Genomic DNA, 26,740 nt, shown 5'->3' with positions numbered 1-26,740 from the left:
GCATCGTTCCCCTATGCCCTGTCAAGAAGCATGGGACTTCATTTCCATTCCATTGCTATTAAAATTCACTCACTGAAATAGCATTACAGTTACCTATGGATATTAATTTTATATTTCAATTTTATAGTTAGGTCACAAGATATCTTCAGTTTACCACCCAAGCGGTGTGCATGACATGAAATTTATTTTGTGTTTTATTGAGCTCTTGCTCTTTAAGCTAATTCTTTTTTAAATAGACATTTGGAGACTTATCTGCTGTTTTAAACTATAGGAAATGTGAAACAGTGGTCATGTAATACTTGTCTTTCTTCTTTCTCTACCTACAATCCAAAGGATACTCTTCATGGTCACTGTTAGAAGCCCATACAAATAAATTGGAATACAATACTTGACCACAGCCAATGATATACATGTGCCTACCTCCCTGAATTATGTTTCCACATTACTGATCTCAAATTTTTATGAGCATCAATTCTCAATGTTAACTGAAAAATAACAAGTCACAGAATTTGTTAATATGATGGTGTAAAAATGTGAATGTCAACAAAACTTATAATTACAGAATCTTGCTCAGACACCAATGTACTGAAAGCTTCATAATCATCAAAGATGGAAGTGATTGGTGAATAATTGACTATGTCCTGAGTTCACCAACAGTGGAGTCCAATACAGGTAAACAATAACGGTGACCCCATCGACAGTGGAGCCATATGATCCCTCCAAACCTTAGCCCCTTGTTACCAAGACACTGAGGAAGTCACTACTTCTCTGCAGGTTTCCATAGCCATGTTTCCAGCAATTCATTACTGTGGCTAGTTGCAGCACACCAACCCCAGGCAGCTGACTGCTGATCACATTTTGCTAATCACCTGATTCAGCCCACATCATTTGCTTGCTTTGCAATCCCATGTATCTACAGGCAAAAGGATTTTTTGATCAGGCCTCTCTCAGGTGCTCCGTAGAGATCAGAAACGGAGCAAGAAGTGCAAGTCCAATGTTGCCGCTGTTACTTCACTGCTGTACTGGGCTCTCTCCTTTCCACTATAGCTCTGCGAGTATGACAGGTCTGAAAATAGTAGTGCTGCAGTTCAAAAATAGTTCAAATGGCTCTAAGCACTACGGGACTTAACGTCTGAGGTCGTCAGTCTCCTAGAATTAGAATTACTTAAACCTAACTAACCTATGGACATCACACACGTCCATGCCAGAGGCAGGATTAAAACCTGCAACCGTAGCAGCAGAGCGGTACTGGACTGAAGTGCCTAGAACCGCTCAGCCACAGCGGCCGGCGTGCTGCGGTTGCTTCCTACTCATGAACTTGTTCTCTTACTAAAGTGTGCAGTAGTGTCATCAGTGGCGAGTTTTGAGTAACATCTACACTTCTCTTGTTACAGTGTCGAAATTTGTGACCTCTGTCAAAGCTCAGCACAGTTTACACAGATTAATGTCATTAATATGCTAACATAGTTGTACCTGTGATTGGTGTCCCGAAACAGTGTTTTATTAAACATGCAACAGTGGAGATGATAGGTCAATAGCTTATCAAAAAGCTCTGCCACAACACAAAAAGAAATGTCTAATTTCTTCACTTATGTTATTGAAAACCCACACAACTTCCCCCTCATCATCTAAGGCCATTAAAAAATTACATTATTCCATTGAAAAATTCTGTATTTACTCTGATATTGCTGTAGTTAGTGAAGTATTGCATGCTAAAAGCACACTACTTGTGAGTCTGTGGCTCTCAAATGCTCCGAAGATCTCAGACCAATCAGTACGGTTCATGCCTCAGGTTTCTAAAAGATAGCCAATTTACTTATCTGTAGCAGCTGAAGCGGGTTGTGAAATTGATGTGAAGGCTACACTACCTCATCCAACTATTCTTAAGAATGGAATGAAGGATATTGCAGATGCCCTTAAAAAAGTGCTGGCTCCACATGTTACTCCTGCTATTACCGACACAAAAAGGTTCTTCCCAAACTGATATGCGGATGGATGATGCATGTAAAATAACCTACACTACAGTGACTGTATCCACTGTTAGTGAAATAGAGCAGACACTAAACGAGCTTATCATGTTACTCAATGCTGGTAATAATCTAGAACAAGCCAACTATCGAACCCTATACATGGTACTTCTCTGGCGGTGAAAACTTCTGGATGGTCACTTGAGCCCTGTATTAGATAATGATGGCATGATAATACTTAAATTACAATACAGAAGTTACATGGGTGGTTGAAATGATAGGATTAACTGCACTTAGACCACAAGGTCTCTAAATGTTGCTGAAGGGGAAGCGCACAACTGTATACCCCTGTTATTCTATGTAACATGATTATAAGTGAATGTTACTACAAATTATGATTCCATTCTCTCCAGTTATTTGTGGTTCACACATAAGTACATCCGGGCCATCAAACAGCCACATCCATTGAAATTCCAGAGGTATGCAAGAAATGTGGCCCACGTCAACAAACACCGCGGGTACTGTTTTGCAGAGACGAAAACTGATATTCTTGGCTGGTGGAAAGAACACGAGAAGACAGTACCTTCTCTGGCATGTGTAGCTACAAGCTTAACATGTCTGGAGCATAATGTTGTGAATAAGTCATGTGCATCAGTTTGTGTATTACTTTTGGCATGGTAACTGATCTTTATAGGCTAATAGCAAACTGAGCAAGGTGGCACAGTAGTTAGCGTACTGGACTCTTATTTGGGAGGATGACGGTTCAAACCCACTCAAGCTGTCCTGATTTAGGTTTTCTGCAATTTATCATCAGTGGCGAGTTTTGAGTAACATCTACACTTCTCTTGTTACAGTGTCGAAATTTATGACCTCTGTCAAAGCTCAGCACAGTTTACACAGATTAATGTCATTAATATGCTAACATAGTTGTACCTGTGATGGTGTCCCGAAATAATCTAGAATCAACTGTATACCCCTGTTATTCTATGACTCTGTAATATGATTATAAGTGAATGTTACTACAAATTATGATTCCATTCTCTCCAGTTATTTGTGGTTCACGCATAAGTACATCCGGGCGAGAGAAGGACGTAGGAGGAGTTGGACAGACAGAGTGTGAAGAAGAGAAGATGGACCAGATAGAGGGAGGAGGAGATGGACAGAAAGGGAAAAGGAGGAGACAGATGGAAAGGGAAGAGGAGATCGACAGAGAAATGAGGAGATGGACAGAGAGAGAGGTGTGAAAGGTCACAGCTGACTTCCTTCCTTAATCCGACGGTACCGATGATCTTACTGGTTGGTCCCCACCCCGAATCAACCAATAAACCAGCTAATAGCACGCTGTCTAGTATATCATTCAGTTATGTAATTTCTTGAAGACTGGTGTAAATTTATTTTTATATTTAAACACTATTCAGCAAACAAACCTCATCACTGTGTCCTGATTTCTTGTACTGTTGTCACAAACTCTATAAGTTGTCTTAAGTATGTGCATGTCAATGTAGCTCTTAGACTCTCTCTGAATGCAGAGCATATATTAAACATACGTTACGCATCTCCTAAACCACTGGACCAATTTCAACCAAACTTGGTACCTTGCTGATGGGGTAAAAACTACCTACTTATCAAAGAGGTGTGGGTGTAAAAGAAGTGTAGTCTACAACACACAAATACCCATATTTTATTCATCCAATATATTAGAATGACCATACTTAGTGACTTGCAACAAACTTTACACATAATATCAAACCTTCATAAAACTTTTACTTGATGAAAACCGCCACAAAATGTTGACAGGAATAAAGTTTATTGCTTAGTGCATCTTGGCTGTTCGTGCAGTAAAATTGCAGTATGAAGCATAACATTTTAATTTATTACTTCTTTACTACTAACTGTATTTACATCATATCTACCTATGAAATTATGTAATTGTACAACATATAGGTCAGAAGACATAACATCAAACAATGAGCTGTGTCAAAACAAATCTACAGGGTGAAATTCACAGGAGATAAGATGAACTATATGTGCAAATATGTGTGAAATATATTAAATACGTGTGAAATATAGGTTACATGTGTCTATGCAGGCAAAGACATGGGTAAACATTTCCTCCTACACCTGTGGATTGATTTCAACCAAACTTTGTACACATACTACTTACTATCAGGGGGGTGGGGGGTGGGGGGGGGGAATTACGGTGGGTGTAATAACCAGCAACTTCCAATTGGGATTGGGGTGATTGTGTGGCGAGAGAAGGACGTAGGAGGAGTTGGACAGACAGAGTGTGAAGAAGAGAAGATGGACCAGATAGAGGGAGGAGGAGATGGACAGAAAGGGAAAAGGAGGAGACGGATGGAAAGGGAAGAGGAGATGGACAGAGAAATGAGGAGATGGACAGAGGGGGAGGTGTGAGTAAGAGATGGATACATAAGCAGGCAACTCTGGGTACCGAGCTGTTGTGTGTGTGTGTGTGTGTGTGTGTGTGTGTGTGTGTGTGTGTGTGTGTGTGTGTGTGTGTGTAGGGGGTGGGGGGGGATTGCACGTACATATATACATCTACGTATGTAAGTACAAACAGAATAATATTCACTGCTAGCAAATCAGAATTACAGTATTAGTGAACAACTAGTGACCCATCCCGGATTCACAAAAATACTGAAAATCACATCGAAATCTCCACATTAGTTGCTGGGATTACCCCTCACACACAGACAGAAAATCATTAATTTAGACTATGTATAGATAATTGTCATTCTCAACCACTGTGTGTATAGGCAATGCCACGAGTCCTCAGTTACACTCACAAATTCATGTACTTCCTCTCCTTTCTATGCCGGTAGTCTCCACTTGAACCTGACAAGGTTCAAGAGACATGTTTATAGTTATTAACAGGCAGTGCAGAGACTGGCGAATCAAGTCTTCACGCATATGGAAATGGCAAATACAATGACATTATATGACCTACTGGCAAGCTGAAAGTGTGTATACAGAGCTCATTTCTGATCACTAGTGCTCTGTATCACAGTATCATCACAATTACATTCTCTTCCACACCACCTACAGAGATGATGATGCATATACCTTCCACATTGCCACTGCAAAAAGATCATGGCCTCACTTACAGCCACTGCTGTTCCTGATCTGAAATATCAGGCCACATCTCCCTTTCTACACCTATCTACCAGTTCTCAAGTCCCTTGGAGATGAACAACTATTTAGTAGGGTTTCAAACCATCACACTGTGACAAGAGTATTTTTATGTTTCTTTGCATTTTTATTGTTTGTGTGTTGTGGATAAAACAGTGACTGAATACAAACACAGAACACTGTTCAACAAGATGACGACAAGGGAAAGGTTTAAATTTTACACTGGCACCCAAGCATTTACCTGTTGTTGATTTTATAAGTTCTGTTGAACAAGTTATTTTTAAACTACCTCTGATTATGCAGAGATGGTTAGAAGGGAAGCATGTTGTGTGTTGAATGTGGTACATTCACCCAAGAGTAATATAACAGCTGCTGAGAGGGCTGCTTTACACTCAATTGGAGTGGTTTTGGATATCATTATTTTACCTGCAAATAAGGGCAGTGCTACACTGTTGTTTAACAATCTAAACATACATCTACAGGGCTACCCTGCAAATCACACTTAAGTGCCTGACAGAGTGTTCATCCAACCACCTTCACAATAATTCTCTGTTAGTCTTCTCTTGAACAGCGTGTGGAAAAAACGAACAACTATATATTTCTGTGTGAGCTGTGATTTTTCGTTACTTAATTGTGATGATGAGTTCTCCCTATATAAGCTGGCGTCAACAAAATATTTTCACATTCAGAGGAGAAAGTTGGTGATTGAAATTTTGTGATGAGATTCCGCCAGAACAAGAAACTCCCTTTGTTTTAACAATGTCCACCCCAAATCCTGTATCATGTCTGTGACACTTTCTCCTCTATTTTTCAGTAATACAAAATATGCTGCACTTCTCTGAACTTTCTCGAGGTACTCCCTTAATCCTATTTGGTAAGGATCCTAACCGCATGACAGTACTCCAGAAGAAGACTGACAACCATAGTGTAGGCAGTCTCTTTAATAGATCTGTTGCATCTTCTAAGTGTTCTGCCAATAAAACACAGTCTTTGGTTTGCCTTCTCCAGAATATTTTCTGTGTGTTCTTTCAAATTTAAGTTGCTCATAATTGCAATTCCTAGGTATTTATTTGAATTTACAGACTTAAGGTTTGAAGGATTTATCATGCAACTGAAGTTTACTGGATTCCTTTTAGTGTTCGGGTAGATGACCTCACACTTTTCATTATTTAGGGACAATTGCTAATTTTCGCACATTACAGATATCTTACTGAAATCATTTCACAGTTGGTTTTAATCTTCTAATGATTTTACTAGATGCTAAACAACAGCATCATTTGCAAACAACCTACGATGGCTGCTCAGATTGTGCACTAAATCATTTATATTTATAAGGGACAACAGGGAGTCTATAGCATTACTTCTGTTTTACTTTATGACTCTCTGTCAATTACTACAAACCATGAGTTCCATGAATCCAGTCACATAATTGAGACAATATTAAATAAGCACACATTTTGATTACAAGCTGCTTGTGAGGTACGGTGTCAATAGCAACCTGGAAATACAGAACCAATTTGAAATCGCTTGTCGATAGCACTTAACACTTCGTGTGAGTAAATAATTAGTTGTATTTCACATGAATGATTATGTTCAAAAGATGCAGTGTTTACTACCTGATTCTGCATATCATAGGATTGGTCTTAAACTGACAAAAGTGTGTTGAGAGGAAGACTAACAACTCCTGAAAAAGTTCCTTGTTGTAGGAGATTATCAAGAGTTTTAGTTCTTATTGTGCTGTTTCTGCTAGATTATATGGCCATATTAAAATCCACAAGGAAGGGGTTTGTCTTAGGCCTACTGTGAGTAACACTGGTGCCCCAACATATAGTGTAGAAAAACATATTGCTACTTTGTTGAGTCCTCTAATCGGCAAGTGTATGCATCATATTAAGAACTTGGCAGATTTCTTACATCTATTACAGGGACTATGTTTCCATGACTCTGATATTTTAATAAGTTTTTATGTGGTTTCCATCTTCACTCAATTCCTCTGTCTGATTCATTACAGTTAACTGCGGTTACGTTTGGTATTGAACTAATAAACCTATTTCAACATGTGTTAACTTCCACTTACTTTTTATTCAATGACCAGAACTATGAATAGATGGATGGAGTTGTAACGGGAAGCTCATTGTCACCAATTATTGCCAATTTGTTAATGGAAAACTTCGAGGAATGTGCCTTGGAGTCAGCAGCATTGAAACCTGCATATTTTTTTACGATTAGTAGATGATACTTTTGTTTTGTAAATAATTGATTTCAGCTATAAGTCATCCTTTTTAAATTTTATTGGCAGATCTAGATTTCAGCTAGAAACTAGCAATTCTCAATGCACTATCATTTTTTACCAATGCATGTAATGCACGTTGGTCGGGCTTCATCCACAGTTCATTGAATGAGTATACTCATTCAATGAACTGTGGATGAAGCCCGACCAACAGGCATTACATGCATTGGTAAAAAATGATAGTGCATTGAGAATGGCTATAACAGTCGTTGAGTGCAACAGCCTTCTGAATGGAAGGTAACCTGATACTTTTGTTGTTTGGCCTTATAATAGAGAGAATTTAAATGGCATTTTAGAACATTTGATTTCAATCCTCTTGAATATTCATTTCAGAATGGAGTTTGGAATGGATGGCTGCCTTCCTTTCCTTGATATGTTGGCCAGGGGGAAGGCTGATGGTACATTGGGACATACCATTTACAGGAAACCAACTTACATAGACTTTTATCTACAGTCTGATAGCTGCCACCATCCCCCTCTGCATGAACTGGTATTTCGTATCTTAGTTCACAGGGCCCAAATCATCTCAGACCCCGAAATTTGGGTCAACTGAGTTCGCTCATCTCGTAATCACCTTTTGTCAGAATGGTTGTAGTGAAAGACAGATCATACATGTGATTCGCTACTGACCAACCGTGCAAGGTGAGTGGTAACAATAGCAAAATGGAACCAAAGTCTAAAGCTTTTTTACCTTACGCAGAAAGCATTTCCAACGGAATTACTAGTGTTTTGTGGAAATCTGATCCCTCCAACCCTGCTCTACTCGCGAATAGTGCGTGGGAAGAATGATTGTCGGTAAGCCTCGGTATAGGCTCTAATTTCTTGAACTTTCTCCTTGTGGTCAATATGCGAGATGTATGTGGGGGGAAGTAATATGTTGTCTGACTCCTCCCGAAAAGTGCTGTCCCAAAATTTCAATTGTAAGTCTCTCTGTGATGCCCAATGTATCTCTTGTAACGTCTGCCAGTGGAGTTTGTTTAGCATCTTTGTAATGCTCTCTTGCCAGCTAAATGATCCCGTGGCGAAACACACCACTCTTCATTAGATCTTCTCTCTCTCTCTCTCTCCCCCCCCCCCTCCCTCCCTCCCTCTATCAGCCCTACCTTATAGGGATCCCAGATAGATGAACAATATTCAAGAATCGGGTGAACAAGCGCCTTATACGCCACTTCTTTCATGGATGAGTTACATTTCCTTAAAATTCTTCTGATGAATCTGAGTCTTGTGTCTGCTTTTCCCACTATCTGTTTTATATGGTCATTCCACTTAAGGTCGCACCGGATAGTTACGCCTAGATATTTTACAGCAGATGCTGTCTCCAGCTGTTTGTCATCAATAGTGCAGCTGTACAGTAGTCGATTCTTTTCCTATGTATGCACAATATGTTATATTTATTTATGTTCAGGGTCAACTGTCAGAGTCTGCACCATTAATCAATTCTCTGCAGGTCATTCTGAAATTAATTACTATCTTCTGGCGTTGCTACTTTGGATAAACAACTGCATCATCTGTGAATAGCCTTAAAGAGCATCCGACGCTTTCTACTTGATCATTTATATACAGGGTTATTACAAATGATTGAAGCGATTTCACAGCTCTACAATAACTTTATTATTTGAGATATTTTCACAATGCTTTGCACACACATACAAAAACTCAAAAAGTTTTTTTAGGCATTCACAAATGTTCGATATGTGCCCCTTTCAGTGATTCGGCAGACATCAAGCCGATAATCAAGTTCCTCCCACACTCGGCGGAGCATGTCCCCATCAATGAGTTCGAAAGCATCGTTGATGCGAGCTCGCAGTTCTGGCACGTTTCTTGGTAGAGGAGGTTTAAACACTGAATCTTTCACATAACCCCACAGAAAGAAATCACATGGGGTTAAGTTGGGAGAGCGTGGAGGCCATGACATGAATTGCTGATCATGATCTCCACCACGACCGATCCATCGGTTTTCCAATCTCCTGTTTAAGAAATGCCGAACATCATGATGGAAGTGCGGTGGAGCACCATCCTGTTGAAAGATGAAGTCGGCGCTGTTGGTCTCCAGTTCTGGCATGAGCCAATTTTCCGCGGGCTACGAGTGAAACTTGCCCGCACGCTTTCAACCGTTTCTTCGCTCACTGCAGGCCTACCCGTTACTTTCCCCTTACAGAGGCATCCAGAAGCTTTAAACTGCGCATACCATCGCCGAATGGAGTTAGCAGTTGGTGGATCTTTGTTGAACTTCGTCCTGAAGTGTCGTTGCACTGTTATGACTGACTGATGTGAGTGCATTTCAAGCACGACATACGCTTTCTCGGCTCCTGTCGCCATTTTGTATCACTGCGCTCTCGAGCGCTCTGACAGCAGAAACCTGAAGTGCGGCTTCAGCCGAACAAAACTTTATGAGTTTTTCTACGTATCTGTAGTGTGTCGTGACCATATGTCAATGAATGGAGTTACAGTGAATTTATGAAATCGCTTCAATCATTTGTAATAGCCCTGTATATCATGAACAGCAACGGTCCTATCACACTTCCCTGTGGTACTCTGGATATTACGTTTACATCTGTCAATTTAGTTGCGTTAAGAGCGACGTGTTGAGTTCTATCTGCAAGAATGTCTTAAATCCAATTGCAGGTCTGCTCCGATACTCCATAAGCTCGTATATTTTTCATTAAACGGCGATGCGGGACGATGTCAAATGCCTTACTGAAATCGAGGAACACAGCATCAGCCTGAGTGCCATTATCGACTGTGCTGTGGATCTCATGGAGGAACAGAGCGAGCTGAGTTTTGCAGGATCTCTGTTTGCGGAATCCATGTTGACTTTTATAGACGAGCTGTTCATTTTCCAAGAACGTCATAATTCCTGAGCATAAAACGTGTACCATAATTCTACAGCAGATTGACGTCAACGATATAGGTCTATAATTGTATGGTTCTGTCTTATGGCCTTTCTTAAAAACAGGAATGACTTGCACTTTTTTCCAGTCGTTAGGTACCTTTCGTTGCTCAAGCAATATATAATGAATTACTGCTAGAAGGGGAGTGAGTTCTTTTGCATAATCTTTATGGAATCTTATAGGTATCTCATCTGGTCCTGAAGCCTTTCCACTAAGTGATTGCAGCTGCTTTTCAATTCTGCGATCGGTTATCTCAATATCTGCCATTTCAACATTCGCACGATGACTGAAAGGAGGGACAGTGTTACGATCTTCCGCTGTGAAACAACTTGTACTCGAAGTGAAATACAGAGCAGTCTAGTGCTCTATCACATTAACAGTATTGAATCAGCACATGTTGCGAAATATATTCAAGATGGATACATCCAAAGCTTCTCCATTATCTATGTGTGAAGGAATAAATATGATTCAAGAAACTATTTTGCACTACAAACTGAACACACTATGTCAGCAGTCCTCCGAGCTGTTTGTGCTAGAACCAGGTCACACCACATCTACACGGTGCACATAATAAAAACACCTGAGGTATGCCCAAGTTTTGCAGGCACTTAAATATCCCATTCATGTTAAAGGATGCAGCTAATGTAAAACTAGCAGACTTGTCAGTAGCAAAAAAAATGGCTCTAAGCACTATGGGACTCAACTACTGTGGTCATTAGTCCCCTAGAACTTAGAACTACTTAAACCTAACTAACCTAAGGACATCACACACATCCATGCCTGAGGCAGGACTCGAACCTGCGACCGTAGCAGTCGCACGGTTCCGGACTGCGCACCTAGAACCGCGAGACCACCGCGGCCGGCCTTCTCAGTAGCAACTAGAGTCATTTGACAAAACAATTCTAATCATTTAGTCCCTTAGAAGATTGTAATTAAGAAACCAAATGGAACCTAATTCATTTGTGGAGATCAAAAGCTCATTAAACTCATGATCACAGAGTAGCACTATCTACACTATGGTATGAAGATTTATTGTCAAGACTGTCCACAGGAAAAATTTTCAAAAATAGAACGTCTACAACAGATTACACAACAAACACAAGGGTATGTGAACTACGTCGACACACATTTACAGCTATCATTGGATGAGGAGTTACAGCAGTATGTGGTTGTTATACATCCTGTTAGTTATGTTAGTAACTCCATCTCTCATTCAGGGTACCAAGTGCCCTTGACAACATTCCAGCAATGTCTACAACAGATTACAGGACAAATATTAGGGTATGTGAACTATGTAGACAATATAATCATTACAAGATGGTCAAATGAACATCTTGTGGAATACCTCACTTTATTATTCCATGTTTTATGGAAAAATGGACCATATTTTGTGAAGAAATGATATACAAACCTGGGATACTTGTCTTCAAATGATAGAAAACCTGCAAATTCCTTGATAGACCCAATTTCAATACACAGAGAAAGAGTTCTATTTATATGGCCTCAGGTATGTGCTGGAGTATACAGAAGTTGAAGTAATAATTGCTGCAAGCACGCTGCCTTGCCATTTTGCAGCAGGGAAGCCACTAGTAGATGCTATGGACATGTTACAGTGTGGTACAGGGATGCTACTATCCCTCTAGAAATCAGACACTTCACAGAATCCAATCACATTCACATCAGAGACAATGAAATAAAACCACCTCACACTGATCGCAGATAGTACAGAAGGCATTGAAAATTATAAGTGGAATGAAGAAATTTCACCATTATCTGTACAGCATGAAATACCAACAGATTACAAGCGACAAACTCTTGTTAGAATAAATGCCTTTCTGTACTTAAATGACTAACGAACATCACAGCAGCTTCAGAGATGGTCATTACTACTTCACAACTATCACAACCATATCCATTATTGACAGACACTGTGACAAGTGAATGCTTACGCGCCGTCGGAATTGTTAATGAGTTTTCAAAACCTCCTTAGCTATGTTATTTCAAGTAGAAACAATTAGCAAGATAATATTCCAAGGTTTCCCAGTGGATACATTTAGAATTTCTTGGGAAATGGATTGGGACCCATCCATGAAGTAGGTCTGTAAGTAAATTCACAGAGGTTGGTATAACAAAAATAGGGATAGCCTCACCAGTTCCCACACTTTTTAACATGACTCTCCAATTAATTACAAAAAGAGGCATAATTCCTTAGTGGTCTGAGACTTAACTCAGGTGGTCATCGCTACAGCAACGACAGATACTCTAATAGCATTATCATGGGTATTGGGCCATTGCCCAAAAAAATTATCTGGACTGTCACTATTGTTACGGACCATGAATAGACACTTCCACAGAACAAAAAATTTACCAGTGTAAAAAGTGTTCAGCACGTTTGTTTTGTTTTGTGAAGACAGGCTGTAAGAAAATGTATGATAGTTACAAATCTGCCAACAAACGTCCAACTTATTAGCAACATGTACGGTATGTACAAAACTTTATAAATGTTCATTATCCAAACCTGTATTTTAGACTTAATTTTCATCACAACAAGAACATGCAATATTTAGTGTATCAGTTAGATGACACATGCAATTAACCAGATAAGTAAACCAATACAAAATTGATACTTTGTTATCACTCCTTCATATGTAAATAAATCTTTAGGTTGAAATTCAAATATTGTATTATAATAATTTTCAGACTGGAAAATAAATATATTCCAATGATGATAGCACCAGCCATATCCACACGCCAGAAAAAAGTAGCTATTCTTACCCTTGCACCTTCCAGCTGGTCTATTGACTATACTGCAAAGGAATTCAATGTTTCTACATATATGGTAAAGCAATCTAGGAAAATAAAAGTAACCCAAGGACTGCTGCCACAACTTCAGCAGGCTCAGGGTAAGCAATCGAGTTCAGAAATAAAGGTGCTAGTGTTGGAGTTTATGAAAATAATGACTACAGCCGAATAATGCCTGGAAAAAAAGACTATGTAATGGTGCAAATGGGAAATGTACGTGTACAGATGCAACATATCAGAACTGTGTGTAGAATTCAAGGAAAAGTACCCCAACTCCAAAGTAGGTTTATCATCTTTTTTCAATCTTTGGTCAAAATGGGTTGTTCCTGTAAGTGCAAGAGGCACACACAATGTTTGTGTATGTGAGAGCCATCAAAATGCTAAGCTGATGTTTGCTGCTATAAAGGATTCTAGTCTCGATTACAAAGGTGCAATGAGGCTGCTAGTGTGTGACATCAGTTCCTACCAGTGCACGATACACAGGTGTGAAAAGTGTCCTGGTAAGGCAAATCTTGCAGAACACATGAATAACAAACTGTATGGTGAACTCCTTATGGATGACGAACTTGTTTCTTATAAACAATGACACACATGGATCACACAAGTCTTGAAACAAAGCAAAGTACAGTGGAAGATTTTGTTGAAATGTGTTGTCAAGAAAAGGACAGACTGACCACACACAGCTTCACAGCAACAGCACAGTCGGCTTATCTCCAGTTTTGTAAGGATAATTTGAGACAAGATGAAATTATAGTAATACTAGACTTTTCTGAAAATTATGCATTTATAGTTCAAGATGCCATCCAAGGATATCATTGGGACAACAGTCAAGCAACTCTCCAGCCATTTGTGATTTACTATCGAGGTGAATCAGGTGATGTGTGTGTCATGAACCTGTGTATTTTTAGTGTCTGTTTAATTCATGATGCCATTGCAGTTCATGCCCGCATTCGCACTACCATGGCATATGTGAGAAACAAGCTGCCTCACATACATTTTGCGAAATACTTCAGTGATGGGGCAGCTAGTCAGTATGAAAACTGTAAAAATCTCAAAAATTTATGCATGCATTACCATGATTTTCGGATTCACGCAGAATGGAATTTTTTCGCACCAAGTCATCGTAAAAATGTATGTGATGGTATTGGTGCTACCATTAAGCGCATGGCATCAGGAGCTAGTCTGCAGCACCCTACAGAAGGTCACATTCTAACACCTCTTCAATTATTTACCTGGGTACAGAAAAATATCTCTGGCATACAATCATTCTATGTTTCGAAAGATGAGATGAAATCAGTCGAAGAGTTGCTAAAAAACAGACTAGAACACGTTAAAACTGTTGCAGGCACAAGGAGCCATCATCACTTCTCTCCAGCGGACTCTGACAATGTGCAGACGAGCAGACTTTCCGGTTATAACTATAGGTTCATGCACAACATGTGTCTTCACAGTGTGTCTGACCCAGTATTCAGAAGCAAAAGCAGCAACATACAACCAGGTTGCTATGTTACTGCTGTTTATGATGACTAATGGTACTTAGGATGTGTTGCAGAGTGCTGTGAAGCAGAAGGTTGGTTGGTTGGTTTGGGGGGATTAAAGGGACCAGACTGCGACGGTCATCGGTCCCTTTTTCCAAAAAATTAAAACCACCCAAAGAGAAGAAAAACGAACAGCAGGAAAAACGTCAGACGACACAGGACAAAAAATACTCCTACAGAGTTCAGACAAGACAAATTAAAATCACACAGAGTGTGATGGTGGTTGGCCGACCATAGAGATAAAAAGGAAAAGCCAACCACCGAGAACACATTAAAAACTCAGCGAAAATCGTAGGCCAATGGCCAGAATCAACACAAAAGAACAGAACAAACACTCAGAGTAAACGATAAAAACCCCCTGCCCGAATAAAACGTAAAACTAAGCCAGCCATAACAGGGTTATCAGATAAAAGGGCAGGGAGCGTATCAGGCAGCGCAAATGTCTGCCTGACCACAGCTAAAAGGGGGCAGGCCAACAAAATGTGGGCCACTGTCGAAGCCGCTCCGCAGCGACATAGAGGAGGGTCCTCCCGGCGCAGTAAATAACTGTGTGTCAGCCGGGAGTGGCCAATGCGGAGCCGACAAAGGATGACTGAGTCCCTGCGGTTGGCTCGCATGGATGACCGCCACACAATCGTCGTCCCCTTAATGGCACGGAGTTTATTGGGCGTGATCCGATCGCGCCATTCAGCATCCCAAAGCGCAAAAACTTTTCGGCGGAGGACTGCCCGCAAATCAGTCTCTGGGAGGCCAACATCCAGAGACAGTTGTCTCGTGGCCTCCTTCGCCAGGCGGTCAGCATGTTCATTGCCCGGGATACCGACATGACCGGGGGTCCACACAAAGACCACAGAGCGGCCGCAATGCGCAAGAGTATGCAGGGACTCATGGATAGCCATCACCAGACGAGAACGAGGAAAACACTGGTCGAGAGCTCGTAAACCGCTCAGGGAATCGCTACAGATAACAAAGGACTCACCTGAGCAGGAGCGGATATACTCTAGGGCTCGAAAGACGGTGACTAGCTCAGCAGTGTAAACGCTGCAGCCAGCCGCCAAGGACCGTTGTTCGGAATGGTCCCCTAGAGTTAGCGCATACCCGACACGACCAGCAACCATCGAACCGTCGGTGTAAACAATTCCAGAGCCCTGATACATGGCCAGGATGGAATAAAAGCGGCGGCGGAAGGCCTCTGGAGGGACCAAGTCCTTCGAGCGCTGTGCCAAGTCAAGCCGAAGGCAAGGGCGAGGAACACACCATGGGGGTGTACGCAAAGGCGCCCGGAAAGGAGGTGGAACAGGGAAAAACCCAAGCCCGCAGAGAAGCTCCTTGACGCGTACGGCGATCGGACAACCCGACCGGGGCCGGCGGCCTGGCAGATGGACGACTGACTGCGGGAACAGGACACAGTAATTTGGATGCCTGGGCAAGCTAAAAACATGGGCACCATAAGCAGCCAGTAATTGTTTGCATCGTAACCGCAGTGGAGGGACACCTGCCTCAACAAGGATGCTGTCCACAGGGCTGGTGCGGAAGGCACCAGTGGCAAGTCGGATCCCGCTGTGTAGTATTGGGTCCAGCACCCGTAACGCAGAGGGGCATGCTGAGCCATAAGCCAGGCTCCCATAATCCAGACGGGACTGGATTAACGCCTGGTAGAGCCGCAACAGGGTAGATCGGTCGGCGCCCCAGCGGGTGTGGCTCAAGCATCTCAGAGCGTTTAGATGCCGCCAACACGCCTGTTTAAGCTGCCGGATATGAGGCAGCCAAGTCAACCGGGCATCGAAAACCACCCCAAAAACCTGTGTGATTCCACCACTGAAAGAAGTTCGCCGGCAAGATGAAGCCGCGGCTCCGGGTGGACAGTGCGTCGCCGGCAGAAATGCATTATGCAGGTCTTGGTTGCCGAAAACTGGAATCCATGAGCTACAGTCCAAGACTGCGCCTTGCGGATAGCACCCTGTAGCTGACGTTCAACAGCTGCAATGCCAGTAGAGCTGTAATAAAGGCAGAAGTCGTCAGCATACAGGGAAGCAGAGACAGAATTACCCACGGCCGCAGCGAGCCCATTAATGGCTATTAAAAACAGGCAGACACTTAAAACAGAACCCTGTGGCACATCGTTCTCCTGGACGTGGGTGGAACTATATGAGGCTGCGACTTGCACGTGGAAGGTACGATACGACAGAAAATTTCTGATGAAGATCGGCAGAGGGCCCCGAAGACCCCATCCATGAAGCGTAGAAAGGATGTGATGACGCCATGTCATATCGTACGCCTTCCGCATGTCGAAAAAGACAGCGACCAGGTGCTGACGGCGGGCAAAGGCAGTACGGATGGCCGACTCCAGGCTCACCAGATTGTCGGCGGCAGAGCGGCCTTTACGGAACCCACCCTGAGATGGAGCAGGCAGGCCCCGAGACTCCAGTACCCAAGTCAAGCGCCGGCTCACCATCCGTTCGAGAAGCTTGCAAAGAACGTTGGTGAGGCTAATGGGGCGGTAGCTGTCCACCTCCAAAGGGTTCTTGCCTGGTTTCAGAATGGGGATAATGGTACTTGCCCGCCACTGCGACGGAAACTCACCCTCGACCCAAATACGGTTGTAAAGGTCGAGGGGCCATCGCTGGCAGTCCACTGAGAGGTGTTTCAGCATCTGGCAGTGGATGCTATCTGGTCCAGGAGCGGTATCAGGACAAGCGGCAAGGGCACTGCGGAATTCCCACTCACTGAATGGAACATTGTACGATTCTGGATGGTGGGTGCGAAACGAAAGGCTCCGACGTTCCATCCGCTCTTTAATGGAGCGGAAGGTCTGAGGGTAATTCGCAGAAGCGGAACTCAGAGCAAAATGCTCTGCTAAGTGGTTTGCAATGACGCCGGAGTCAGTACAAACTGCTTCATTCAGTGAGAGCGCAGGGACGCTGACAGGTGGCCGATAGCCGTAGACGCGTCGAATCTTGGCCCAGACCTGCGATGGAGTGGCATGGAGGCCAATGGTGGACAAGGACCGCTCCCAGCACTCCTGCTTGCTTTGGCGGATAAGGCGGCGGGCCCGCGCACGCAGCCGTTTGAAGGTGATGAGGTGTTCAATGCAGGGATGTCACTTGTGACGCTGTAGCACCCGCCGGCGATCTGTAATCGCTGCAGCGATCTCAGGCGACCACCAAGGCACAGTCCGCCGCCGAGGGGACCCAGAGGAGCGGGGAATGGCAGATTCGGCGGCAGTAACGATGCCGGTGGTGACCGATTTAACCACTGCATCAATGTCATCATTAGAGAGAGGCTCAAGAGCGGCAGTGGAGGAGAACAAGTCCCAGTCAGCCTTATTCAGAGCCCATCTGCTAGGGCGCCCAGAAGAGTGACGCTGTGGTAGTGACAGAAAGATCGGAAAGTGGTCACTACCACACAGGTCGTCATGCACACTCCATTGGACAGACGGAAAGAGGCTAGGGCTACAGATTGAAAGGTCAATGGCGGAGTATGTGCCATGCGCCACACTGAAGTGGGTGAAGGCACCATCATTTAAAATCGAGAGATTGAGCTGCGACAATAAATGCTCAACGGTGGCGCCTCGACCTGTTGCCACTGACCCACCCCACAGAGGGTTATGGGCGTTGAAGTCGCCCAATAGCAAGAAAGGTGGCGGCAATTGGTCTATCAGCGCAGCCAGGACATGCTGCGAGACATCACCATCTGGTGGAAGGTAAAGACTGCAGACGGTGACAGCCTGTGGCGTCCACACCCGAACAGCGACAGCCTCTAAAGGTGTTTGGACAGGGACAGACTCGCTGTGCAGAGTGTGAAGGACATAGAGGCAGACGCCACCAGACACCCTTTCATATGCTGCCCGGTTATTATAATAACCCCGATAGCCACGGAGGGCGGGGGTTCGCATTGCTGGAAACCAAGTTTCCTGAAGAGCAATGCAGAAGAAAGGGTGAAGGCTGATAAGTTGGCAGAGCTCAGCGAGATGGTGGAAGAAACCGCTGCAGTTCCACTTCCACTGGAGGATGGCATTGTCCATTGCGGAGAAAGGCGTGACGGGACTGGGAAGGCAGATTACGCCACTGGGTCACCTGCCGCCTCCGATGAAGCACCCGTGCAAGTGCTATCCATTGCGTCTGAGGGATTGGCGAGAGCGAGGTCCTCAGTGGACGCAAGGATCTCCACCTCATCCTCAGACACAGAGCTTTTAGGTAGCGGTGGAGTAGGTGCCACCGCAGGGGTCTTCAAAGTCATTTTCTCTCGCTGTTCCTTTGGTTGCCGTTGTTGAGAGGGCTTATTGGAGTCAGTCTCTGGGACCGAAGAGGATCGCGAAGCCCGTCGACCAGCGACCTGTGGCTTCTTCAGCCACTGGTTGGTGTCTGCTGTGCCGCTGGTAGGAACCTGGGAAGGGAGTGACCCAAGGGATCCCTTCCGAGCGAGAGAAGCCGAAGAAGACTTACGCTTCTCCGGCTTAGAAGGGGGGACTGGTGTCCGCGATGGTTTAGTGGGTGCTGCTCCCGAGGTAGATGGTGTGGGAGCAACAGCGAGAGAAGGGGCCCCCATCGTCAAGGAGGCGGGTGAGGTCCTCTGACTCTGAGAGCTGACTGTATATCTTGCAGCTGAAGGAGCAGGAGCAGGAGTGACAGTGGAGGCATAAGATGACATCATGCGCACGGGATGTAGCCGTTCAAATTTCCGCTTAGCCTCAGTGTAAGTCAGTGGGTCCAGGGTCTTATATTCCATGATTTTGCGTTCTTTCTGTAAGATACTGCAAGGGGAATGAGGCTCTCCACAGTTGACACAGACGGGAGGCGGAGCACATGGAGTATCGGGATGAGATGGGCGTCCACAATCTCGACATGTGAGGCTAGAAGTACAGCGAGAGGACATGTGACCGAACTTCCAGCACTTAAAGCACCGCATCGGGGGAGGGATATAGGGTTTGACGTCACACCGGTAGACCATCACCTTGACCTTCTCTGGTAAGATATCACCTTCGAAGGCCAAGATGAAGGCACCGGTAGCTACCTGATTGTCCCTCGGACCCCGATGAACACGCCGGACGAAATGTACACCTCGTCGCTCTAAGTTGGCGCGCAGCTCGTCATCCGACTGTAAAAGGAGATCGCGGTGAAAAATAATTCCCTGGACCATATTTAAGCTTTTATGGAGGGTGATAGTAACAGAAACATCCCCCAACTTCGTACAAGCGAGCAAGGCTCGTGACTGGGCAGAGGATGCCGTTTTTATTAAGACTGATCCTGACCACATCTTGGACAAGCCCTCCACCTCCCCGAACTTGTCCTCTAAATGTTTGACAAAGAACTGAGGCTTCACAGACACAAACGATTCCCCGTCAACTCTGGTACAGACGAGATACCGGGGCGAATACCTGTCGCTCTCATTCATAGCCTTTCGTTCCTCCCATGGTGTGGCGAGGGAGGGGAACGATTTGGGGTCATAAACGTTATCTTTAAAATGGGCCCTCGAACACTTAGAGACTGCTGGTGGCTGGCCACCAGCAAGAGAAGATGTGCCACGCTTCATTGAGTGTCATCCACCCCGATGCCACCTACTCCGACCAAGGGCCCTCCCCACGGGCGCCACCCAGCCACAGCAAAGGCAAACCTGGCAGGATGGCCATTGCCGGGAGTCCCGATGCCCCAGGGAGATGGGCATCTACTCCTTGGCATACGTGGGGAGTTAACGGCGCAGGCATCAGTAGAGCGATCCCTGTGTTGTCAGGGGGCTACAACCAACAGGGTACATGGCGGCCCCACCACAACAGACTGGCTACCGTGCTGGATGTTAGGTGACATGTGGTCCATGGTCGCCATCAGTGCAGAAAGTGGCCCTGCACATCGCTTGGCAGAAAGTGCACGCAGGAGCGTATCCATGCCCATGAGATGTAGAGCGGGCAGGACTGCAACGCAACGACGAAAAAGCTGGCGAAAGTTCTCAACGCAAGATGGACACAATGCACCAAGGAAGGCGCCCTTCCCCAATTGGCTCGCTCTTCGGAAAAATTTTGAGATATGGAGGTCAAACCCGACAGGGGACCAGCACATAAGGCCGAAACGTTTGAGACTCCTTTTAGTCGCCTCTTACGACAGGCAGGAATACCGCGGGCCTATTCTTACCCCTGAACCCGCAGGGGGCGAAGAAGAAGGTGATGTATTTGAGAACTTCATGGCACCATCAGGACCAGCAAGATCATTTCATTGGCCACATTTGGCAGACAGGTGTTGGATTCCTTTTAAACATATTCTTATGACAGTTCCAGTTCCTACCACAGTGTCAGGAAGACAGTACAATTTGCCACTCAATGTACAGAGTACAGTAGCTAAAGTGTGGGAGAACTTCTGTTCGAAGCACAATCGACTGGTTTTTAGCAGTTAAGGTGCAGTAAACATTAATGATAGGTTGTGTTAATCTGTCTATATGTTGTTGTTAGTGATTAAACAGTTGTGGGAGAGGATAAGAAGAGACAGAACAGTTTACGATATGTTTTTACAAAATTGTGTTGTGGAACAATGGCCACATCACCAAATAAATCTGTCAACTTCCATTGTACACAAATGTCTTGCAATAACATGTTCAAATTTTGACATATACATCATTATGGTCTACTTATGCAGTGTGTGAAATTTGGCTTGGATACCACTTGTCCCTTTTGTGCTACCACACTTCGAAAATCAATGTTTTTCAGGTAATTTTTCAAATTTTTGTATTTTCGTGTGCATGTAACTCAGTTTTTGTGACTGATATGGGCATGATGAGTTCTGTGTGTGTCTAGGCCACATTAAGCTTACCACAAAAAAATTTATACCGTTTTTGAGTGAATTATATTTGGCATAGAAGGCACCTACAATATGTACCTTTTAACGTATTACAATTTTTTAATCACATTTTGGAATTTTTTATTTTCCCTCAGAAATATGTTGTTGGTGTTTTGATTCATGGAGTGTGTTCTCTAAATGGACGTTACTGAGTTGTAAAAATTTCACTGGACTGTGTGGAATAGTTCCAAAGACCTGAAGTTGGTTCTGAAGATAGATTGCCAGATGCGGGGTTGCAATTTCCGGGTCACGCCACCTTCTTTCACAAGCCACAATTCTGGAACTAATTGGCAGGGGAAACTAATACTTTGTACATGAGTGTTCCACACATGGTAGAATTAGTGTACTGAATTTCAGTCAAATCTGAAACTGTGAGCTGGAGCCCCTGCTTGAGCTGACATGGAATGACCCCACAGGGTTCTGCTCAGGATCCATGGCTTTTCTTCATCTATATAAATAATCTGCCACTACACATAACAAATCATCCACAAATTTTTCTTTTTTCAGATGACAAGTGTTAATGTGAAAGATGTAGAAAGTAACGTAAATCATAAAGGTAATAAAGTAATCACTAACATTTATTCAGGCAGATGTGCGCCCTCATTTCACGAACTTCATGTTGACCATTGTTCAGGTGCCTCAGTATTCTACCTCTGCCACCATTGCATATACATTCCAATCAGAGAATTTGTTGTTAACAATACTGATTCATTAAAAAAAACTGCAACAGCCATTCAAGATAGAAAAACAATACACACTTCTTTAACACTTCCTTAAGCACCGTACAGAAAGATCTGTGCTATTTAGTATCTTCCATTTTTCAATAGGCTTTCAGCAGATCTAAGGCAAAGAAAATGAGAAACCCCAAGCATTCAAATCCAAGTTGTGTTTCTTTACTTCAGACCATTAAGGGAACACAAAGAATCAGACTTCCTGGCAGATTAAAACTGTGTGCCGGACCGAGACTCGAACCCGGGACCTTTGCCTTTCATATGCCTTTTAATCTGCCAGGAAGTACCATAAGTTCCATATCAGTTCACACTCTGTTGCAGAGTGAAAATCTCAATTTGGAAACATTCCCCAGGCTGTGGCTAAGTGATGACTCTGCAATATCTTTTCTTCCAGAAGTGCTAGTCTTGCAAGGTTCACGGCAGAGATTCTGTGAAGTTAGGAAGGTAGGAGATTATGTACTTGTGGAAATGAAGCTGTGAGGACAGGTCGTGTTGTGCTTGGATAGCTCAGACGAAGTTTCATATCAGCGCACACTCTGCTGCAGAGTGAAAATCTCATTCTAGAAACAATCAGGTACTTCTAGAGGCAGTGTCTACTGCCTTGAACTGTTGTATGTTGAATAAAATATCAATGTCCATTTGTAAACCCTCTGAGTAAATTTTGTGACATTACAAAATGAACAAAATATAGTAACAGGTAGTTTTCACAAACAACATTTATCAAGCCCAAGATGTAATTAGTTCTGTGCAAAAATGAGCAAACAATAAGATCAGAACTTGGGATCTTAATGAGTTCGGCATGATAACACAAAAGGGCAAAGATTTGAATGCTTTAATGTGTCACTTATTACCTAAGTTCTAGAATCTGGTAACTGCAAATGCATTACTATTGCTTTACCTCCCCCCACTTTCTCACATTCTGAAAATTATGAAACAGGATCAAGTGCCATAAAATCATTCTTGTCTATCATTCAGAGCTTAATTACTGATTTCTTTCAGTATAATATTCTTAAATCTCAACTTCCACATTAAAATTTTATGACACATCCCCACTATTTCCCAGCCCCCTTCATCCTCCTCCTCCTCCTCCTCCTCCTCCACCACCACCACCACCACCACCACCACCACCACCACCACCGAGCCGTGTCTAAACTGTATTGTTCCCTCTCCTCACCCAGATTTATTTCAGACTGCTATCCCTTGTCTCTTTTATGCTATTCGGCCTGTGAGCATCAGTACGTTGTGCATCACGTCCTTCATATACATGATCCAATCACATTAATCTGACCACGTGCCAAAAGCCTAAATAACCACCTTTTACAGCATGGACAACAGCAAGATTTGCAGGAAAAATGCCACAGAGGTTCTAGAAGGTACTGACAGGGATGTGGAGCCATGCCAACTCCAGTGCTGTGGCAAGCTGCATTAGTTTTCTTGGTTGAGGATCCATGGCGCCAACAGCCCAATTGAGATGGTCCCACAGATTCTTGATTGGGTGCAAATCCAGGGAGTTTGGTGGCCAGTGGAGTACAGTGAACTTAGCCTTGTGCTCTTCAAACCACACCCATCCACTGCAAGCTGTGTGACATGTTACATTGTCCGACCAGCAGATGTCACTGAGCTGAGAAAAAACGAACTGTATGTTGTGGTGGGCAAGGTCCCCCAGGATAGATGCGTACTGACAGATATGTACTTGTGTTGATCCATTGTGCCTCCCAGAATGACAAGGGAAAGTAACAGAAACATTCCCCAGACCATAACATTCCCTGCTCTGACTTGGACCCTTTGCTTTCAGGCATTTCACACACCAACAGTCGTCTGTCAGATGGAGCACAAAATTTGATTCCTCTGAAAAGGACACCTGTCACTTCTCAGAGGATACCCAGTTGTAGTTTTGGCATGCAAATTCCAGTCGTCACTGCCAATGATCGGCAGTTAGCGTGGCTGCATAAACCAGGCACTTGCTGCAGAGGCCCATCTGCAGCAACATTTGCTGAATGATTGTTGAGGAGACACACTTGGTAGACCCTCTTGCAAATCAACTCCCCCCATACACAACTACACAGCCATCATTCACCCCTGTCATCTATGGCCCGTGGTGCACCACAGTAACCGCGGCATCAATTTTGGATAGCACCATTTAGCCATGCACAGTATAGTTTAACCATGGTGACCTACAAACAGTTTACAAAATCAGTTGTTTCGGAAATGCTTCCATCCTTGGCCCAAAAGCCAATGATCACGGTCTTTTGGACATCAGATGAATCACTCCATCTCTGCATTACGACAACGACTGCACTGTTTTCCACATCCCCCCGGCACACTTTATATAACCTTCACTGCTAGTGCTGCCGCCTACTGTATAAAAGTGGTTATTGCACATTGACAATGAACATAGATAGTGGTCACATTAATGCAACTGGACCGTGTATGTTGTTGTTGTTGTTGTTGTTGTTGTTGTTGTGGTCTTCAGCTCTGAGACTGGTTTGATGCAGCTCTCCATGCTACTCTATCCTGTGCAAGCCTCTTCATCTCCCAGTACCTACTGCAACCTACATCCTTCTGAATCTGCTTAGTGTATTCATCTCTTGGTCTCCCTCTACGATTTTTACCCTCCACGCTGCCCTCCAATACTAAATTGGTGATCCCTTGATGCCTCAGAACATGTCCTACCAACTGATCCCTTCTTCTGGTCAAGTTGTGCCACAAACTTCTCTTCTACCCAATCCTATTCAATACTTCCTCATTAGTTATGTGGTCTACCTATCTAATCTTCAGCATTCTTCTGTAGCACCACATTTCGAAAGCTTCTATTCTCTTCTTGTCCAAACTATTTATCGTCCATGTTTCACTTCCATACATGGCTACACTCCATACAAATACTTTCAGAAATGACTTCCTGATACTTAAATCTATACTCAATGTTAACAAATTTCTCTTCTTCAGAAACGCTTTCCTTGCCATTGCCAGTCTACATTTTATATCCTCTCTACTTCGACCATCATCAGTTATTATGCTCCCCAAATAGCAAAACTCCTTTACTACTTTAAGTGTCTCATTTCCTAATCTAATTCCCTCAGCATCACCCCGACTTAATTCGACTACATTCCATTATCCTCGGCCAGAATTTTCCTTCACACACGAAGCAAAAAGTGACTAGTGGAAATGTTGATTTTTGTGAAAAATAGCTGTGTGATATCTTATTCCACATAATAATTTCATAATTTATATGACACTTTGTTACAGTGAGCTGTCCAGTGCTTAAAGTTCTTTTAACAGGGCAACACAGTTTATGTCAGAAGGTCCATTTTAGGTTCACAGTACATTTCTGTTCTATTTGAATTAATTATGAGTGTAAGAATAAGGAAATAGATAATATACATATACACTAACATCAATCATCATCTTAACAACTGGAACTGTCCTCTGAATTTGATTGAAAATTTAAAAAATTAAAATGCTCACAATTTAGCATAATGACTTATGAATAACCATACTGGCAGGTCCACTGAATAATTATATCATATCACAAGCCCAATCACATTATATTTCTGTTAATAAATACAACTGGACAAGTTCTTTGCACATTCACCCCATCTTACTGTAGACTATAATGAAACAGCTTTTATATTACTATGGGGAACCTAATGGATATGTGACAGATATAGATCCACTAAACTGGAAAAACATCTAGAAATATACCAGTATTACATAAAGCTATATCACATTTCATCAGCCAACAACCTGAGTCAGACGAGGTGCTTCACTACTTACGTTGACCTTTATCTGTTATATATGTGGATTAGGTTCCTTGTATTGACATAAAATCTGTTTCACTATACGTTACAAGAAGATGGCACAAATGTGCCAAAACCAGTTTAGGCATGTGTGTTAATGGAATGTGGTGGGTCTGAAACTGTGCCATGATAATTATTCACAATAAATATTAGTGTAATACATGTAATGTAGCACATACCTGACTACACGTAGGTGTTTGAGAAATAAATTGACTAGATAGATCCCTACGTGGACCAGAGTGTATTTTTGCCAGCTCCTGAAATAAATGCAGGTTTGTTTCAGAAATTTTGGACAATACTCATTGATGTCTATAAGCAAATGAATTTTTCCTTTACTTTCAGAACTGTAACAAAATTTGTGTCTAAGTAATCTTCAAACTGTGACAAATACTTATTCAGGAATGAAATGTATAAAGAAACAGGGAATTCTTTTTAAATACTTTAAAAACAAATTTGGTAGAATAAAAACAATGGTAGGAGTAAAGGTAACAATTCACCAAATAGAGCATTTGGACACGTGCACAATGAGTACCATGTCATAATAACACTGACTGGTGAGTGTACAGTGTTCAAAGATTTGGATGTCAGTATTTTCGTGCAACATCATGCCTCCCCAAACTGTAACACCAAGACCACCAAAACAATCATGTTCGACAATGCTGGATGTACCCTCATATGGCGAGAGGTAGGAACATGTAATACACACAACAACATTGTCGAACACGATCATTTTGGTGGTCCAAATGTTGC

General features: G+C 43.1%; 1 protein-coding gene across 1 annotated transcript in view; it reads right to left on the bottom strand.

The window, feature by feature from the left end:
• Positions 1-26,740, bottom strand: part of LOC126248681 (serine/threonine-protein kinase WNK1) — a 325,351-nt gene that overhangs the window by 90,200 nt on the left and 208,411 nt on the right. Inside the window, exon 20 of the mRNA XM_049949948.1 lies at positions 26,170-26,247. Coding sequence (XP_049805905.1) covers positions 26,170-26,247 — 78 coding nt within the window. The remainder of the gene's footprint in view (positions 1-26,169; positions 26,248-26,740) is intronic.

The sequence above is a fragment of the Schistocerca nitens genome, chromosome 3, assembly GCF_023898315.1.
Source record: "Schistocerca nitens isolate TAMUIC-IGC-003100 chromosome 3, iqSchNite1.1, whole genome shotgun sequence".
Lineage (NCBI taxonomy): Eukaryota > Metazoa > Arthropoda > Insecta > Orthoptera > Acrididae > Schistocerca > Schistocerca nitens.
The sequence above is the reverse complement of the archived record's forward strand: the minus strand, read 5'-3'. Positions and strand labels throughout refer to the sequence as shown.